We start from the raw sequence: 19,406 nt of genomic DNA on the forward strand, positions 1-19,406 counted from the left end.
CTTTATTGAGAGGAAACATGGTCACACCCAGCAGACATGCTTTCCCTCTCTTCCTTGGTCTTGCTCGCTGCACGCACACACGCGCACACTCTCTCTCTCTCTCTCTCTCTCTCTCTCATCTCCAGCCTCTGCCACACAGTTGAGTTCTCAGCCACAAGGGTGGGACACTCCTCAATTCCTAAGATCCAGAGGCAGCAGGGGCAGGAGGGGGGCGGGGTGGGGAGGAAGTGGCCAGGTTCAGGGGTGGGGTCGGGGGGCGGAGGTGCAGAGAGCAGGGCTGGGTGGGATGACCAGTGGCCAGGAGCACCTGACAGCTGCAGGAAGCATGGAATCCTCTGGCTCCAGGTGGCCTCAGCTCTGCTGGTTCCTCTCTGTGGAGCCTTTCTGAGCTGGGGCAGAGCATCTGGGGAGAAGGGTTGGGCCTCCCACCCCGTACAAGTCCTCTCTGCCAGGAGTGGGGGACAAGCAGGCAGGGCAGGGAGGGCAGCAGGCACGGCTCAGCTCTGGGGCTCCTCGGGAGCCTCGCACCCCTCTTCCCCGGCGTTGTCGGCCGTCCACAGCGTCAGGTTGTCCCGCAGCAGCTGCATGATGAGGGTGCTGTCTTTGTAGGAGTCCTCGCTGAGGGTGTGCAGGTCAGCCATGGCCTCGTCGAAGGTGGTCTTGGCCAGCGAGATGGCCTCCTCGGGGCTGTTGGCGATCTCATAGTGGAAGACAGAAAAGTTCAGGGCCAGGCCCAAGCGGATGGGGTTGGTGGGCGGCATCTCCTTCTTGCTGATGTCCATGGCCTCCTGGTAGGCCGACCGGGCTGAGTCAATGATGCGCTTCTTGTCATCACCGGTGGCCACCTCAGCCAGGTACCGGTAGTAGTCGCCCTTCATTTTCAGGTAGAAGACCCGACTTTCGGCGTCACCGGCCTCCTTGATGAGATGGGTGTTCAGCAAGCCCAACACCGTGTTGCATACGCCCTGGAGCTCCGTCTCCACCTTCTCCCGGTACTCTCGCACCTCCGGGCCCTTCTCTTCTGAGCCCTCCTCGTTGCTCTTCTGCTCGATGCTGGACAGGACTCTCCACGCGGCCCGCTGGCCACCCACCACATTCTTGTAGGCCACTGAGAGCAGGTTGCGCTCTTCGCAGGATAGCTCCTCACCCTTTTCCACGGCGCTCTTCATGAAGGCTGCCATGTCCTCGTAGCGTTCAGCCTGCTCGGCCAACTTGGACTTCTGGATCAGGCTGGCTCTCTCCATGGCTCTGGGGACAGACAGACAGGCGGCGGGCTAACTGGCTGCCTCGGAACCAATGCTGTGTTCTGTGCCGCTCCTGCTCTCCGCCTGCCTTTTGGCTGGAAGGCCAGGCCCAGAGCAGGGCGGGGAGGGGCAGGGGGCGGGACTGGGGCCCCGGAATTGCCTCCTCTCCTCTTCCCCCACACCCTTTCCGGCTCTTCCTTAAAGGTGAAAGGGCTGGGATGTGGGGTGAGTCATTGGGACAGTCAGCAGGAGAAATCTGGGCGTTGGCCGCACCTGCACTGACACCTCTCCAGCCTCCAGGCTGCCCCCTCTTGTTCAGGGCTTCCATTACATTCCCACACGAGGTAGCTGCCCCAGTTTCTCAAATCAGATCCTCCTTCACCGTGTCCTTCCAGGGGCTGAGGATGGCTTCAGCTACCTGACCGCTGTGGGCCTAGGCAGAGCCCATGCAGCCAGGTGCAGGAGGATGGGGTTCCTGATCCTGCCAGGTACATTTCCCCCGTTGGTTCAGGTGAGATAACTCATTGTTTAGGTAGGGCTGTAGTTTCCCAAGCACCTTCATACCCATGATCTATAGTCTCTGCTGTGTCTCTGCGAAATGGGCAGGACTGTGACTGCTACTCCCACTGCAGAGATGGTACTACTAAGGCTCAGAGAGGGATGAGATTTGCTCAGGGTCACACAGCTTTGGCTTCTCTCCCATCAAGGCTTCTGACTTGTGAGCTCCAGGCTGTATTTAGAAGTAAGATGCAGGCTTCTTCCAGAGTCTACCTGAAATGGTTCCATCCCCCACTTCTCACTCCCCCTCAGGGTCCTGTCCCCTCTGAGCTCCCAAAATGCACAAGCAGCAGCGTTCAGGGTGCCACTTAATGAGGTGTTTAACGAGCGGCTTCTGACGCTCCAGCCCAGCCTTTGTAATCAGTCACCCAGTAGGTTTTTTGGATACTTTCCCCATCACAGCACAATTTTCCCTTTCAAGTTGGTGGCCTGTTGCCACTTGTCTGAGGACTTACCCTCTGGCTCTCCACACCAGGTCACCTTGCCCCTCCAAGGCACCTGCCGTCATGCATCAGTGGGGCTCACAGAGGGTGGGGACCCAGCTCACTGACTATCCCACTTTCCTGCCTGACTCAGCCCGCCTTCTGTCAGAGGCTGGGAAGCAGGCCACCTGGGTACTCTGCCCAGTTTGCTTCCCCAGGGCGGGATGCTAGTAACCGGGAAGAGAGACAGGACTGAAAAAAAGGAAGTGGCTGTCACACAGGCCATTTTGTTTTACGGGGCAGCAGTCCCGGCTGAGTGCTGCCTTCCCCAGCCTGCCTCTCAGAAGTTTCCCTGCCCCTTCCCGTTGACCATGGCCCCACCCCTGACCCCTGGCAGAGGCCTCAGAGATGGAGACTGCTCTGTTGCCAATCTTCTGTCCCTGTTCACTGAGGTGCTATCTTTGTGTCAGCCAAGAATTTCACCTAAAGGTGTTGGCATTGCACCTATGAGGGTGAGTTCCTGCTTATCGGCTCCACCCCTAGCCAAAGCTCAGATGGGACTCAGGGGTGGGGCTCCTCTCTCTGGGATCCAGCCAGTTTAATCCTTGAACCAGGGCTATTTCACAGGCCTCTCCGTCCCCAGTTCCTCTTGGTGTCTGAATACCCACCCTCCCCTCCTGGAGGGACTCTGAGGCCAGAACTCTGAGGCCCAAAGATGAGATCTGCCTCTTTGAAGGAAAGGTAAGGACAAGTCTGAGCTGATGCTATAGGTTCTCCAAGGAAGCAGAAGGGATTTTAGGCTTGCCATCTTGAAGGCTTTGCTTAAATCAGATCACTGACACGGAAAACGTTGGAAACGAAATACACTAAAGTACCAATTTACAGAGTACATCTTTAGGTAGTAGGAGTCTAAGTGGGTTTTTTTTTTCTTTTGATTTTCCTAGTATCTTCAGGTTACCAATGGTGAATGTGTATTATTTTTCTATGGCAGACAGAATAGCCTAGTATCTTTGGAATCAGACTGCCTGGGTTCAGTTCTCACAAGCTGCTGTGGCTTTGTCTAAGTGACCTAACCTCTGTGAGCCTTGGTTTTCCTAAGTATAAAACGGGGCTTGTTGTGAGGAAAGCACTTAGTAGAGTGGATGGTAACTATTAATATCATGTGAAAAAAAATCCACATGATAATAATGTTTATTATTATAAACATATACACTCAAAGCACTAATATGGAGCTGGTTTCTATGAAATAAGGAAGGGTCTCAAACCAGGCCTCAGCCGAAGGCCAGACCCTGCCCAGCTGCAGAGAAGACGAATGACTGGTCAGATGCACTCGCTCAGCACTGCCTCCTCGCTCTCCAGCCCAGACGTTCCTCTGGCCTACGCAGGCCCTGGGGCCTCAAGGACCTTCCTTCCTACTAGTCATCCAGCTCAGGCTTTCCCAAGTCCTGGGGGAAAGCAGGAGATCCCAGAACGCTAGAAACCTGGAGGGCAGGGCCTGATAGGCCTAGGAATTTTGGAGATGCTTCTGTCTCAAGGGAGGAAGCATTCTCTTCCTACCACTCAAGCCAGGAGACCTGATGGTTCACACCACAAGCTCTATGCCCTCAGCACAGCGATGAGCAGGGGAAACGACGCCTCTTCACTTCTTCCCCTCCCCTGCTGAAGAAGCTCAGGGGGTGAATTTGGGAGCCAGGCTACCTAACTACCTCCTGCCCGCTCTGGCCTGTCGGTCCTGACTCAGTTCCTGTCTCAGGCACCTCCCTTTGCCTCCAGGCCTCCCTTTCCCAAGTCCAGGAGCCCAGGCAGGCAGGAGGCAGCAGGCCCTGGCAGGGCACGGAGTTCCACCGTCAGCCACCTGAGTCAGCAGGACAGGAGCAGGAGCTGCAGCCCAAAGGGGCTTTCCTCATCCTGCTTGCTACCTCCCCACCCTCCCATATAGCATCCATCCTACCAGCAGGATCAAAGCCTCTGGTCTCACAGACAACCAATCCGTCTTAGCCAGTAATTAACAGGCTTTGAAGGGTTGTGGCATACAGAAGATAGCAACCAGTTGCTATCTACCTCCATTGAGAAAAAGGCTAGGGCTCTGATTGTAGCAGGAGGGACTCTGGTTTGATTGCAGAAAGAACTTCCTAGGAAATTTTTTCAGTCTTGTAATGATCAAATTAAACAGGTGACTGGAAGAAACTATGGCACCTTCTCCCTTGGTTAGCTGTGAACAAGGGTTCAGTTATTCAGCTAAGAGCTCACTCTACTAGTTGGTTGCCTTTGGGAGAGATATTAGATTACTTTTAAGTGACTCAGCTATCTGAGTCTTTTCTTCCTCAAGGTGCTGCTGTTTAGAGTACCCTACATCTCCTAGGCCATTCCAGTCGAGGACACAGTGTGGAATTACTGGAAAGAGAATGGAATAAGGTCCGGGTGTGGAACTGCATCCCAGCTCTATTATAAGGCTTTGAGCAGGTCCCTTCTTGCCTTTTGGCCTCAGTTTCCCCATCAGTACAAGGAGGCCAACACAGATCATCACTAAGCCCCCTGTTGGCTCTGAATGACATTCTCTAATTTTAGGGTTTCTCCCTCTGAGATCCCCTCCTCCCACAGCAGCCAAATTCATTCCTTGGGTGGTGCAGAAGGGTCAGAGGTTGGGGCAGAGATCAGGTTCAAATCCTGGATTTATCAGCTGGGAGACCCTGGGAAATTTCTGTGCCTTTCTTGAGCCTCTGTTCCCTCACCTGTAAAAAGGCTGTCATTGCCTTCTTCATAGGTTTAGGGAAGAGAATGGGCAAGCCCTTGCTAAATGGCCACTGTAATTATTTTTTAGCTCTTAGCACACTGTGTGTGTATCTCGATGTGGGGCGGCAGCTGGGGAAAGGGAAGGTTCCATTGTTACCCTGGGCTGGGCTCAGTGCAGGGGTGTGACAGTCCCAGACTGGAGTTAAACCCTCTGTCCCAGCCTAGGCTGGGACCTTTCCGAGTTCAGAGGTCAGCTAAGGTTTGAAGGTCTCTGGAACTGAGACCAGGAGTTCCGGAGGGGCAGGGTGAAGACAACACTAGCTACTCTGCCTGTGTCACTTCTGGCTCCGTTGGGCCTCTTTTTTAAATCTCCAGAACAGCACTGACCAGCTGACAAGGCTGGCGATGAGGGTAAGCCAGATGTTCTGCAGATTCATCACAGGCCCCAGCCCTGGACCCCAAAGCAGAGGTGGTACCAGACAGCCAACGGTATGGCAAGAGGGAAATCTTTATTTTGGTTAAAAAAGGTACAGGACAGCAGACAAGCAGCACCCACCCCACGCCCATGGGCTCAGCAGACTTCCTAGGCCCGGCCTGGTTTCCTTTAGTTCCTCTGGAGAGCACGGGGCTGTCAGAGCCAGCTCAGTCCCTCAGTGCCTGGAGCAAAGGGTACAAGCATTCTCCTGGCGTCCTACCTGCTCCGGGGGTGGGGGTGGGGCCGTGGGAACAGTGTCAAACCAGCTGTGCTTAGGACAGTCAGTGAACTTGTTCAGCAGCATCAGTCAGCACCCCAGAAGGCTCCTGAAGAAACCTGCTCGGCTCGACTAGAGCTGTGCCTGATTCTGGGGCTGGGCAGGCTCTAAGGCAAGATTCCTAGAGTCCTGACTCCTTACAGATCCGGGGAAGGGGAAGGAGAGCGGAGGAGGGGAGGGTGAGTTTCGGCATAGTATTACGTCATCGTGCCGACAGCAGCTTTATGGCTTTCTACACTGGCCGCGTGGAGGGGGGCGGGGGCAGAGAGGCCAGCCCCTGCCTCCTATGGGGGGCCCTAGTGAGAACACGTGTGGGGCAGGCTTGGGGGCAGACCCTGTAGGCACAGACGGTGGCCCGGGTTAGGCAGGTGGAGGTGCCGGGCGCCTGGCTCCCCCCAGGCCGCTCCTGGAGAGGCAGAGAGCAGCGGTCCTCAGGAGGTCCTTAAGCCCCCGCACACACTGGAGATCCAGGGCAGGACAGCAAAGAAGGAGAAGAGAGAGGGTTAGCGAGATCGGGAGGAGAGAGGAGGCCCACAGGGGTGCCACAGCACCTGCCTCTTCCCCACAGAAGGGCCAAGGCTCGGGCAGCAGGCAACAAAGCAGGAGAGAAAACGGGCAGGTGAGAGAAAGCTCAGCAGGGGCAGAAAGCCAGGACACAGTGTTAGTGATCAAGGGCCCCTGCACACCAGGACACCACCCGAACTGCCCCAGCACCTCAGGGCAGGTGCGCATCCTCTCCCCAACCTCGCTCTTCACCTCCTGCCCCAGCTGGGGAGCTGCTCTGTGCGAAGCCACTTCCTCAGTCCAGAGTGGGGCTGGGCTTTTAGACCTGCCCCAACACCCCGGCCCTTCTGCTTAGGGGGGAGTCCTGGGGGCCCTACCACGGCCAGCACACACACCACACCACACACCAGACAGATGAACGGGCTCCGTGGGGTTGGCGAGGCATGCGATGAGGATGACACAGTGTGTGAGGGGAGCGGGCAGTGCTGGCTGACGGGGAGATACAGTCTTACCAGCTAACCCTCTGCAAAGAGGCCTGTTAGCTCCCCTCAGGCTGTGCAGGAGATGGCAAAATCCTGACAGGTGTCCTGGGGGAGATACCAGAGGTGGGCCAGCGTTACGAGCTGTCTGGCCCGGGCCCTGCTGCCTGGGCGGGGGCGGGGGCCAGGGAGGTTCTGGCTCTCAAACTGGAATCCACTGCCTTATAAACATTTTCTTAGCTGAGCAGTCACTGGGGGTCAGCACGGAAAGACAGCAAGGAGGAAGAACTCAGGGGTCTCCAAGCCCCCAAGGCAGGGGAAGGTAGAGGCGACAAAGAAGGGACAGGATGGCCTTTTCTTACACGCCTGCGGGGGCCTAGCCGCAGCCCCCTCTGCTCAGCCTCCAGCCAGGGGAGGAGAACGGTAGCCAGATCACTGGGCTGCCTGCCTTCTTTCTGTCTCCCCAGGAAAGACCAAGTTTGGCTGGAAGAATAGAGGGCTGCCAGCTGGGGCCTCAGCAAAGAAAGAGCAAACAAAAACCAAACCAAAGCAAATCAATTCTTAAAAACAAAAATTTTATTACAAGCAGGAACAAAGAATACTGGCTTAAATAAAAGGCAGGTAGGAGTCCCCTCCTCTAGCCAGCTTCCTCCCCACCCCCACTGCCACGGCAGCATGGCCCAGGGTCCTGAGGCTGGGGCGAAGCTGCTTCTCCCAGAGGGAACCCCTTGCGGCTGCCACTTCTCAGCTGCCTGTGACCCACTAGCCTCTGCAGCAAGGAAGGACAAGATGCGAGGACTTCCTATGTCACTTTCCAAGGGCTTCAGCCCACTTAAAGGGCCAAGGAAGGAGACAGAGGGACAATTTCCTATCTATTTTGACAAGAAACTAAAACTCCCAGGAGAGGAGGGACGTCCTCTAAGTTTCTGACCCAGATTTAGGCCAACCTTCACTCGTCTCTCGGCCCACCCTGTTCCTTCCTTTTCTCTGGAGGGAGGCCTCCAGTTGGCCGACTCCCCATGCTCTAGCCCCTGGCACTGGGTCCCATACTCAGACCTTGGAGGAGGGAGTGTGGCGTGCAGGATGGCAGCCACTCCCCACAGCCATTACGACATCCACCTGACCAGGCCCCAGCCGGTCTGGGCAGGTCCCAGCTGGAAGCCTGACCTGGGGGCCGGGCAGCTGAGTCCCAGCCACTGTTTGTCTGAAGTCCTTGGAGGAGGGAAAGATGGGAGGATGGGGCTGAGCTGCCGCAGGAGCCCAGGGGTCTCCTGTGACCAATGCACACACTCCCCGTCCCCCTGGTTCAGGCTGCTCCTGCTGCTGCCACCACCGGCTGACACCCGAGGGGGCTAGTGGGGAGTGAGGCAACCCTGGGGGAGTGGGAGCCAGCCACATTCATACACGGGCACGCGAGCGCACACACGCATACACACACACACTCACTCACGGCCAGAAGGTCTCTTGTAATAAACTTATTAAAACCAAGTTGCCTTCTGATAACCCTTAACCTGGCACTACACAGATAGCAATGTGGCTGACTTCTTTTTTCTTCTTCCATTTAAAAAAGGCTATGTAGAAAAGAGGTCTATAAAATTGTGCAAAATACCCAGCATTAATAAACCCATTTCAAGTATTGCCAGCATGAGTATAACCTGCCCATCCCCAGACCTGACTGGGGAGAAAGGTGGGGGTCCAGGCTGGGCCCCTGTTGAACCATCCGTGGGCAGAGAGAGGGCGAGGCCCCCACCTCCTAGTGTGCTGCCCAGGAATCATGCAGGAGCTGAGGTCTCGGGTGCCTGGCTGGCCGGTTTGGCTTCCTCTGACACAGGCTGCCCCTGCCACCCCCAACTCTGCCCTCTCTACCTGGAGCCCCAGCTCTAGTCTACTGGCCAACTCCATACAAAAACAAAAATGGAAGAAAGAACAATGGCTATCACAAAAAGAATGAAGGAGACCACAGACCAAAGCAGACCCCAGAAGCATCCTCTCCGACAGCCTGCTGTCCAGAGCCGACTGCTCCTCGGTCCTGCTTCACCCCTTGGACCCCGGCCCAGCAGGGCCCAGCAGCTCTCCCACCTCGGAGGCATCACACTCAGTCCGCACCCTCACTCACACGGGGCACGGCTCAGAGGCACGGCAGAGGCTTGGCGTGGTCCCCTGGGCGGCCTCAGGAGCCCTGGCCTCTCTCTCCTGTCACTCCTGCCACTGATCAGCTGGGGGAATTCAGCGCCCAAGACCGTGGGAACCTGGTTTGGGGAGCAGAGGGTACAGCCATGGCACAGTGTGGGGAAAGCCACGCAGGGTGGGAAATAAATACGAAAAGACTTAAAAAGTCTTTGGCGGCTCTGCTTCCCTTCGGGTGAAATGGGGAGGGTCCTGGCAGGTGTGGAGGGCGGCAGGTGAGTGCGGAGGGGCATACAGGCCAGCAGGTGGCAAGTACTGAGCACGGTTCAGGGGTGGCCTCCTACCATGCTGGCATCAGGCTTGGCTCTGCAGGCTGGCTCGTCGCTTCTGATGGGCGAGGGCAACACGGTGTCAGACTGCACAAATCCCCTCCGGTCAATCAGGCTTTCAAAATACAAGGTGGGGGGACACATGAGGCCCTGCCTGACACCAGAGCTCCAGGCCGGGGGCTGGATGGCAGGGTCCATCTCCCAGCCAAGGAAAGACCCAGCCCTAGAAAGGCTGAGGAAAGGGGAGCTGCTCTCCAGTTGGCGGCTCAAGACCCTTCCCTTCTGGAAGGGCCGTCTCTGTACTCTGGACACTTGGCTTTTGGCCACAGATTTTACCCACTATTAATTCAAACTGTCCAGCGTTCTGTCGGGCTCCCAGGCTGCAGGTAAGGGGAAGAGCAAGGATGAAAGGGCATTGGGAGATGGTGCAATTCCTACTGTCCTTTCCCCGGGGGCAGGATCGGAGAGAGGCATATTGGCTATTGAGCAGGAGGAGGTAGGGATGGTGTTGGGAGGTCTTACCAGCCCCCCTCCCCTGCCCCCATAGTGCTCAATTTAACTTCGGATCTGGACATCTAGCGCCCCCTGGTGTCAGGACAGAGGGGGGCGCTTCCCAGCAGGGCTGAGCCACCAGGGCTCTCCTCTGCCAGGAGGAAGACGGAGGCCCCACCCAGTCCAGCCATCAGCACCAGAAAGGCAGTGTCACTCAAGCATGGACAAAACATTAATTGTGGTTACCCCTGGGGAGTAGGATTACATGTGATATACAATACTCTTGTTAATATTTTGTACTTAATTTTTTTCTACAATGAGCACACAGGATTACAAGTTAAAACTCTACAGAATTCCTTTATGTGACAAGTGTCCTGAGTGCATCCAGCAGGGGATGGTGGACAGAGGGCATCTGTGGTGTGGGGAGAGGTCTGCTGATTCCAGAACCTCTTTCAGAGGAATAGACTCACAGGGCCACCCCCCACTGGCCTGGCCAAGCCAGGCCCTATGACCTTTCCCCTGTACCCCCCGGCTTACCTGGGAGGTAGGGGGCCGCAGAGCACAGCACAGCAGTTAGTGATAACACTTTTATGGCTGTAGGGATTGACAGAGGCCTCACCGCCCCTCTTGTTGGACCACGAGCCTTTGATCTGCAAGCAGGAAGGAGCTCTGGGTCAGGTACCTCCCTTCATTTCACTTGTTCTAGAGGCTGGGGAAAATCAGCAAATTCTGAAACCAATTCTGGCTAGTCTATTGCAGGGAACACGCCTTTAACCCAGGCCATTCAGTGAGGATGTGGGGGACTGCTGGATGTTGGGGGGCACCCAGAAGAGGAGGCGCTAACCAAGACAGAAGACAGAGCAAAGCCAAAGAGAAGCCTCCAAAGGAGACTTTTTGGGTGCATCCTTCCTTCTCTGTCCAGCCACCCAAGAGGGAGGATAGTGCAAGGGCACAGGGCTCAGGCTGACCTGGCCGTGAACTCTGGCTCTGCCACAGACTTACTGCATGACCCTGGACAGGTCACCACTTTTCTGAGTCTCAGTCCTCATTTGAAAAATAGGGAACTCTCTGGTAACACTGTTGGAGCATTAGATGAAATCTTGCCCATCTCTAGCTCTGTGAAGCCGGCTATCAAAGGCACTAAGGAGATTAGCAGTAAAGGATACTGGCTTGAGTTTAACCTAGAGTTTTCCAAACTTATTTGACCATGACACCCCTTTTTGCTTAACCCCTAGTATTATCCTGCAGAAACAGCCCCCAGGAAATCACCTTGGGAGAAGCTGGCTGACATCATTTCTGCTCTGTACCAATCACCCAGCATGTGATACCCTATTGTGCATGTTAAGTTTTGTTTCCCCGAAAGACAGGCTGAGGTCAAGAAATGTATTTTCTGTTGGTCAATGGGCCTCTGAGCAGTATCAGATGGTGGCCCTGGAACAGAGGCTCTCATTTGCTTTTTTGTTGTTTGGAAGGATGGTGGGGCGGGGGGGTGGGCGGTCAGGTCTGGCCCAGGGCTGGGCACACAGTGGGTGCTCAAACAATGCTTGTCGGTAGAGATCTACAAGGCAGCAGGTCAGGAGGCTGACGGAGCTTCACCTTTCTGTCCTGGCCGGCCCCCTCAGCAAGGATGCCTCAGAGAGCCCCAGGACATCCTGAGAACAGGCACATTGCTGCTGTCTACAAGGGCAGTGCGGTGGGCACAGCGAGCTTCTGAGTGCAACCCTGGCTCTGTCCCTTTCCAGCTGGGTGACCAGGGGCAAGTCACTCAGCCATCAAATGAAGAAAAAGCGTCCTTGTTCCTCTGCTTCAGAGTGGGCAAAAGGACCCAGAGAGATGACGGAAACTGAAAGAACTCTGGAAATGGTAATGAGCTGGCCAAATATAATGATGGCTGTGGTGTGAGTGCTGCTCTTGCGGGGCTAGGGAGAAAGCAACCTCGGGACCCTGGGAGCCAGCACCGAGGGGGCCTCGGAAGCCTGCACAGGGTCTCCCAGGGCCCAGTCCTGAGAGCTGGAAGGAGATGTCAGGCCACCTCACGTCTCCACCCGCATTTCCCTGGCAGTCTGAGAGTCAGGACTGCACTGCGGCTGCCCCAGGCTCCCTCAGCCCTGCCTCCATCCTGGGATCGGGCCCAGCGGTGAGGTGTTGCTCCAGCCTTACTCACGTCTTCATTAGTTGTCAGATTGGAGGCGACGAGGTAAGTGTGAAACCCTGAGAGGCCCAGGATGGACCAGATGGAGAAGAAGCAGATCACCAACTCCAGCACGGTGAGCAGTGCAGTCAAGGAGGCACACGGACACTGGGGCCGGGAGCCTCCCTGTGCCTGGAAGCTGGCCTCGCCAGCCTCTCTCACCCATCCTTCTGTGGAGCTACTTCCCCAGAAAGGATATAACTTTGTAAGCTTTCCGTGATCTCAGATCACCTCCTGGGCCCCAGGCAGGGTTTGGGAGCACCCCAAGGGCAGGACGAGCCCAGGGTGATGGATGGTAGAGGGAATTGAGGATTCCAAACACCAGAACCACGGACATGGCATGGTCCAGGGAGCTCGGTGTCTTAAGGGAGGACAGGGACTGTGGCCCTGAGAGCTCTCGGCCATCCCAGCTCCACAACAGCCCATTCAGAATCGGCTCCAGCCTGGGGCTGAACAGAAGCAGCTGGTAGACTGGATTCTAGAGCGCAAACATCAGCTCTACTCCATTCCTCTCTGTTTACGGGATGAGGTGCGGGGACCCGCCCCAGTGAAGGGGCCTCAGGTCCCACCAGGGCTCCCCCTTGCCGACAAAGGATATCTCGCTGGTGTCTCCTTCAGAGTGGAGAGGAAGTTGCTTCCCTGAGAGCCTGGGGAGGAAGAGACAGGAGAGGGCACGGCTCAACGGAGGGTGACCACAGTCCCTTGACCTGGCCGAGCTTGCTGGCCCGGGCCGCCCGCTTGCCCCTGCCCGCACTCCCACCATCATCCCCAACTCACGCAGCGTCAGGTGGGTGACCACGCAGGCGAAGATGAAGGCCGTCAGGAATGAGAGGGAAAGAATGAACGCATAGAAGAAGCGGTAGTTCCGTTTCCCCACACAGTTGCCCACCCAGGGGCAGTGATGGTCAAACCGTTCTGGAAGGGCCAGGGAGATGGGTTAGGGCCGCCCTGGCCCACAACCAGCAGGGGTGTTTAGAGGCCTCTCGCATCTCCACCCCCTCGCTCTCTCCACACCTGACTCTCAGTTCCTCGACACTCCTGGCCTCTGGTCCTTCACCTGACAGGTCCCGTAATTCTTTCTTCTTGTCTCGGCTGCAAGGCCACTTCCTTGAGAAAGTCTCCTCCAACCCCAGACAAGGTAAGGCCCCTGTTATCTGCCTTGTTGCCACGGCACTTATCCTTTGCAGCACTTTGCCCACGTGTGTTTATATATTTATTTACAATTGGTAGGCTGGCCTGTAACCCCTATTCGATTGTGAGCTCCATGAGAGGGCCTGAGCTGAATCCCAGGGTCTGGCAGTGTCTGGTACAAAGAAGAGCCACAAAAAGTACTTGTCGCCTGGCCTACGATCCCAGCCCCATGCCAACAACCAACGACCCCTGTCCCTTGCTCTAGAATAGAGGACCAAGGAGGGGCTGGGCCGCTACGTAACTTGTGGAGAACCGGCATCGGAGGCCTAGTCAGAGGGCTGAGCTCACACCAGTACTATGTCCCTGGGGGTGGGGTCACACCCAGACCAGTGAGGAAAGTCCCCTGTGGGAATGTGGGTCACAAGCCTGTCGCAGGTCTCACACCCAGGGCAGGGCCCTTCACGGAGGTGGGGGGGGGCAGATTCTCAGGGATGAATGACGCCCACTGAGTCACCCACTTCACTGCCTGCTGTCCCGGGTGTTCCCCACTGTTCTCTTGCTCAGGGATTGCTGAGCTAGCGTGATGAGGTCTCCGCCCTGGAGACCGGGCACAGTCACCGTGGCTCAGCTCGCCTGGGTCCTCCGCATAGCCTTTCCCTTACAACACCCTCCCAGGGGCGCACCCTGGGTCCCCATCAGAGCTGCCAGGCCTCTGGAGAGCAGGGAGAGGGGACAAAACAGCCTCTGGCTCCCCAGCAACCACTGCAGTTGTGGGTCAGGAGCTTAGCTTCCAAGCCTGGCTATGTCCTCTCCACCTCACCAGCTTAAACTCCTCTGTTTCCAGATTCTTGTCCCTCCAAATTCGGGGAATCAGGTCAAAGTCTTTCAGTATAGCTGGCCCTGGGCCACATATCTAGAATGTCATTGCTCCAGTCTCTGGCTCCTTGGAACCTGGACCTACTGAGGACCAGGCCAAGGCCTGGAAGAAGGGTTCAGGGCATCTCTGTGTCTGCCCCACACTTCAGAGCTGGGGGAAGGAATCCACCAATCCTGCGCTGAAGCCAAGGTACCACTGGTCACATTCAGAGCCCCCGCTCCACAGCCCCTCCTCAGTGAACCAGACTTCCTGCCCAGCCCTGGATATTTCAGACACCCCCCACCCCCCATGAGCAACTCCCCTGTCTGCAAGGCTCCATCCCTCTCAGGGCTCCCACTTACCCACACAGTTGTCGCAGACACTGCAGTGTGAGGTCCGGGGCGGCCGAAACATCTTGCAGGTAAAGCAGTACTTCAGCTTCACCACCTGCCCATTGATCATCACCTCCCGGGTCCGAGGGGGTGGCCGGTACGTGGAACTGCCTGTGTTGTCTGAGACGGGGAGGAGAGACAGATGGGGGATGGCCAAGCCCAGAGCCAGGAGCCTCAGCACGGGGGGAAGCCAGTGCTGCCTGGCTGGGACAAGAGAAGCTTTAGGGAAGCTGTTTCTGGGGAACAAACATTAGGGCAAAATCCCTGCCTAAGTGGGGGACAAATCTCAAGAGCTGCTACCACCTACCGAAACTTGCTATGTGCCGAGCGCCGCGCTAAAGCTTCACACACCTGCTCACATTCCACTCTAAGGAGGGCTATCAGAAAGGGAGACCAGGGAAGGCTTCGTGAGGTTTATCTGCATATAAACAAACCTAGATCTAAGTTCTGGTTTCCAGGAGGTTCAGGAGACAGAGGGACAGAGGACACAGTGAGAGTAAAGCTATGAAGAAACAATCAGATCCGGAATGTGGGACATCTACAAGACCACTGGCCTGCTCTCTAACAAAAGTCAATGTCAATACTGTACATCAACTATACTTCAATTAAAAAAAAATTTTTTTTAACTCAATGTCACTTACAAAAGGAGAAGGGAGATAGTTCTAAATTAAAAGAGATTTAAGGGCTTCCCTGGTGGCGCAGTGGTTGAGAATCCGCCTGCTAATGCAGGGGAAACGGGTTCGAGCCCTGGTCTGGGAAGATCCCACATGCCGTGGAGCAACTAGGCCCGTGAGCCACAACTACTGAGCCTGCGCGTCTGGAGCCTGTGCTCCGCAACAAGAGAGGCCGCGATGGTGAGAGGCCTGCGCACTGCGATGAAGAGTGGCCCCCGCTTGCCACAATTAGAGAAAGCCCTCGCACAGAAACGAAGACCCAACACAGCCATAAATTAATTAATTAATTAATTTTTAAAAAAAAAAAAAACCTCAAAAGAAACGACTAGTAATTAAAAACATAAAAAAAAAAAAGAGAGATTTAAGAGATATAAACCAATACAATGCTTGATCCTAGACTGGATCCTGTTTCCAAAAACAAAACACAGCAACAAAAGAGATTTGGAGGGTGATGGGGGACAAATGACTATAGATTAGAAATTTGGTAACTATTAATTTTCCTAGATGTGATAATGGAATTGTCATTATGAGGAGGCTATCCTTAAATCTTGGAGATACATATTGAAGTATTTATGGGTTAGGTGTCTATGATGTATATAATTTATTATGAAATGGTTTAATAAGAATTATGTGTGTGTGTGTGTGTGTGTGTGTATGACACAAATAACTAATCTAGACAGTGAATGTATAGGAATTTGTTGTATTAATTCTTCCCACTTTTCTGAATGTTAGAAATTTTTCATAATAAAAATTTTAAGAGAAAAAAGAAATGCAGAGATATATGATATTCATGGATTGGCAGACTCAATATTAAAAAAGGATTTATTCTCCCTAAATTAATCTGTAGATACAACATAATCCCAGTCAGGATTTTTTTGGTGTGGAAATTGACAAACTCATTCTAAAATTCACATGGAAATCAAAGGGCCAAGAATAGCCAAGGCACTCTTGAAGAACAAAGCTAAAGGTCTTATACCACGAGACATCAACACTTATGATAAAGCCTTAGCACTTAAGACATCCTGGTTTGGGTACAAGGGTAGAAACGCTGACCAATGGAACAGAACAGAGACTCCAGATATGAACATGTACGTGATCGTGTGGTTCACGACAAAGGCAACATTGCAGTGCCAAGAAGGAAGATGGGGGCTTCCCTGGTGGTACAGTGGTTGAGAATCCGCCTGGCAATGCAGGGGACACGGGTTTGAGCCCTGGTCCAGGAAGATCCCACATGCCGCGGAGCAACTAAGCCCATGCGCCACAACTACTGAGCCTGCGCTCTAGAGCCCGCGAGCCACAACTACTGAAGCCCGCGTGCCTAGAGCCCATGCTCCGCAACAAGAGAAGCCACCACAATGAGAAGCCCGCGCACCACTATGAAGAGTAGCCCCTGCTGGCCGCAACTAGAGAAAAGCCCGCGCGCAGCAACAAAGACCCAACGCAGCCATAAATAAATAAATTTATTTTTTTTTAAAAAAAGGAAGGAAGATGGTCTCCTCCCAATAAACAGTGCAGGGTCCACTGGATACACAAATGGGGGGAAAAAACATATCTGCACCCCTGCCTCCCACTAAATACAAATTCAATTCCAGATGGACTGCAGCTCGCAATACGAACGTTTTGGATTAAAAAAAAAGAAAAAGAAAAATAGAGCAACCTCATGACTCTGGAGTAGACAAAGATTTCTTAAACAAGACACAAAGGGACTACTCATAAAAGAGCAATATGATAAACAGCATTTTATCAAAATTAAGAACTTCTGTTCATCTAAAGAGATCATCAAGAGAATGAAAAGATGACCTTCAGAGTTATATTTGCAATATGTTTATCTGACAAAGGACAAAGGATGTGTATCCAGAATATGTAAAGAATTCCTATGAGTCAGTAAGAAGAAGTCAGACAACTGAATTCAAACGTGGACAAAAGATTCAAACAGGCATTTCATAAAAGAAGGTGGTCAAATGGCTAATAGACACGTGACAAAGTGCTCATACTTGTTAAGTCATCAGGGAAATGCAAATTAAAACCACAATATATTACCAGTACATATGCACCAGAATGGCTAAAATTGAAAAAAAGAAACAAAAAACCACACACACACACACACACACACACACATATATCTCTCAAGTGTTGGCAAAAATGTAAAGCAACTAGAAATCTCATATGACCACTCGGGACAACTGTTTTGCACTAACTACCAAAGCTCAGCATATGCATCCCAGCAATCCCACTCGTAGGTATTTTCCCAGCAGAAATGCGCATGAACTGACATGCACCAAAGACAAGTACAAGACTGTTCTAGCAACAATTCTCAAAATAGCCAAAATCTAGAACTACCCAAACACCCATCAATAGTAGAATGGATAAAAAAAAAAAAATTGCAGTATATTCATACAATGGCATTCTATACAGCAACGAGAATGAATGATCCTTAATTACACACGGCAATATGAATGAATCTCACAAACGTTGTGTAAAGTGAAAAATACCCATAGACGTAAGAGCACAAAATGTTCACAAACAGATAAAAGTAATCTATGGTGTTAAAAGTCAGGATCGTGGTTATCCTTGGGGGCGGGGGCTGACAGAGACCGGAAAGGGGAACAAGGGGGGCTCCTGGGACACCACTGTTTCTTGATCTGGGTGCTAATTACGTGTGTGTTCCAACTGTGAACCCTCAACAAACAGAACACTTACGAGTTGTACACTTTTAGCAAGCCTGTTATACTTCAGTAAAAATCTAAGAAAAAGGAAAAAGAAAGTAACTTGTCTGAGTCACAAGGTGGGTAGGCTGGCAGAGCAGGAAGCTGAACTTAGATCTGCCATATGCAAAACCCACAATTCTACCCACAGAGCCTCTTGGTACCCCAGGCCACAGAAGACCAGCGTTCCCCAGACCAGTGGCTTCTCCCCAGACAGAATTCCGAGAGTCACACAGGGCTGCCTGGGATCCCCAGCCCTCGGCTATGTTCCCAGACATCATTTCCACCGGATTGAGTCCCAGATAATATCTCCAGTTTGGCCACTTGCCCCCCGACGATTACTTACTGAGTGCCTAGTGTGTGCCAGGCACTATTCTAGGCACTTGGCATGCATCAGTGAAGCAGATTCGTGTCTCACATTCCTAGCTACCAGAGACTTTTGCTAGGCTGTTTCACCACCACTTTGACTGTAGCATGTTTAAAATGGAACTAAGCATCTAAGCATCTCTTCCTTAGCAACGGCAGCATGGTCAAGGCAGGGGGTTTGAGGCCAATGGACATACTCTGAAACCTGGTTTTGCCACTGACTGTGTGTGAGGTTGCAGTCAAATGAACTTTTCTGAGCCCCAGTTTTCTCATCTGTAAAATGTGAATAACAGGTAGAATGGGACACGAATCCTAGCTCCACCTCTTACTAGCTGGGTTTCTCTTGATGATGCCATTTGCTAGATGTGTGACAAGGCAAATCATTTAACCTCTCCGTGCCTGTTTCCTCGATCACTGAAATGGGGATAAGAAGAGTACTCACCTCATAAAGATGTTGTGAGGACTGAATGAGTTAATACATGTGAAGTGGCACAAAATAAATGCTTAAGAAGTGTGCACTGTTACTGCCAGCTCATAGAACTACTGAGAGAAAGAAGGGAAAGAGAACAGGTCACTGAGTTTTACTGTATGCTGAGCACTTTGCATATATTCTCCTCTTTAATCCTGATAACATCCCAGGAGGTAAAGTTATCATCATCATCTCTAGGTTACAGTTAAGGAGCCTTTTCAGTGAGGCTAGTGACTTGGGTTCACATCAGGATGTGAACCCAAGTTCCCAAAGCTTGGGCTTGAGGTCTTTTTGTACATTTTGAAGTGTCATGATGAGTGTTATTTTTCCCTGTCTGGTTCCTTATTTCTGCTGATGGCACAATCCAAGGGCTGAAAGGAACCTCAAAGAGCATATAACACAGCCCCTGGCACATAGCAGATACCTGATAAATGTCCCTTCACTGACTGCCTCTGTTCTAACTCCTTCAGTTTACAAATGAGAAAAGAGGCCCAGAGAGGTCAGGGGATTTGTCCAAGGTCACACAGCCAGTAAGTGGCAGAGGCAGGGGAACCCAGTTTGAAGTCTCCTCGCAGACCCTTCCTTCTCCCTCATCCATGCCTGGCCAGTCGCTAGGTCTGGTCAGGTTCTTCCTTCATCACCCGTCACTCTCTCCACTCCCAACACCCTAACCCAGGCCAGGCCCGTATCACCAAACAGCTTCCCCAGAAGACTACCTGCTCCCAGACCCTCTGCCTTTCCACCCGCCTTGTACACACTGTCACATTCCTCTAAATAACCCCTCGTGAGTCACTTCCCAGCTCAGAAACCCTTCACTGGCCTCCCCTAAAAAACAAGATAAAGGCAAACTTCTTGTCCTGATGTTAGGACCCTCCACAGTTGAGCCCAACCTCCATTCCCAGCTTTTCTCCCACTACTCTGCCCCAGCTTCCTGCCCCTGTTCCTGAGCCCGGCCTCCCTTCTCTCTGCACACCAGAACTCA

The 19,406-nt window shown here is 53.2% G+C and overlaps 2 protein-coding genes across 2 annotated transcripts in view; both read right to left on the reverse strand.

The window, feature by feature from the left end:
- SFN (stratifin) lies at positions 1 to 9,212 on the reverse strand. Its single transcript, XM_061184685.1, has 2 exons — positions 9,164 to 9,212; positions 1 to 1,248 (listed from the first exon to the last, which is right to left on the reverse strand). The coding sequence occupies exon 2, from the start codon at positions 1,242 to 1,244 to the stop codon at positions 498 to 500; it is 747 nt and encodes a 248-aa protein (XP_061040668.1). The 5' UTR covers positions 1,245 to 1,248; positions 9,164 to 9,212; the 3' UTR covers positions 1 to 497.
- The window catches only part of ZDHHC18 (zinc finger DHHC-type palmitoyltransferase 18), a 23,536-nt gene continuing 12,988 nt past the window's right edge, over positions 8,859 to 19,406 (reverse strand). Inside the window, exons 3-8 of the mRNA XM_061184684.1 lie at positions 14,181 to 14,330; positions 12,609 to 12,746; positions 12,430 to 12,478; positions 11,805 to 11,907; positions 10,178 to 10,290; positions 8,859 to 9,263 (exon numbers count right to left, since the gene is read on the reverse strand). Of these exons, the coding sequence (XP_061040667.1) occupies positions 9,146 to 9,263; positions 10,178 to 10,290; positions 11,805 to 11,907; positions 12,430 to 12,478; positions 12,609 to 12,746; positions 14,181 to 14,330 (671 nt within the window). The 3' untranslated portion in view covers positions 8,859 to 9,145. The remainder of the gene's footprint in view (positions 9,264 to 10,177; positions 10,291 to 11,804; positions 11,908 to 12,429; positions 12,479 to 12,608; positions 12,747 to 14,180; positions 14,331 to 19,406) is intronic.

This window comes from Eubalaena glacialis, chromosome 3, assembly GCF_028564815.1.
Source record: "Eubalaena glacialis isolate mEubGla1 chromosome 3, mEubGla1.1.hap2.+ XY, whole genome shotgun sequence".
NCBI classification, from domain to species: Eukaryota; Metazoa; Chordata; class Mammalia; order Artiodactyla; family Balaenidae; genus Eubalaena; species Eubalaena glacialis.

What these genes read in the sequence shown, in the direction of transcription:
- SFN (XM_061184685.1), bottom strand. Translation starts at nt 1,244, where the DNA reads ATGGAGAGAGCCAGCCTGATCCAGAAGTCCAAGTTGGCCGAGCAGGCT.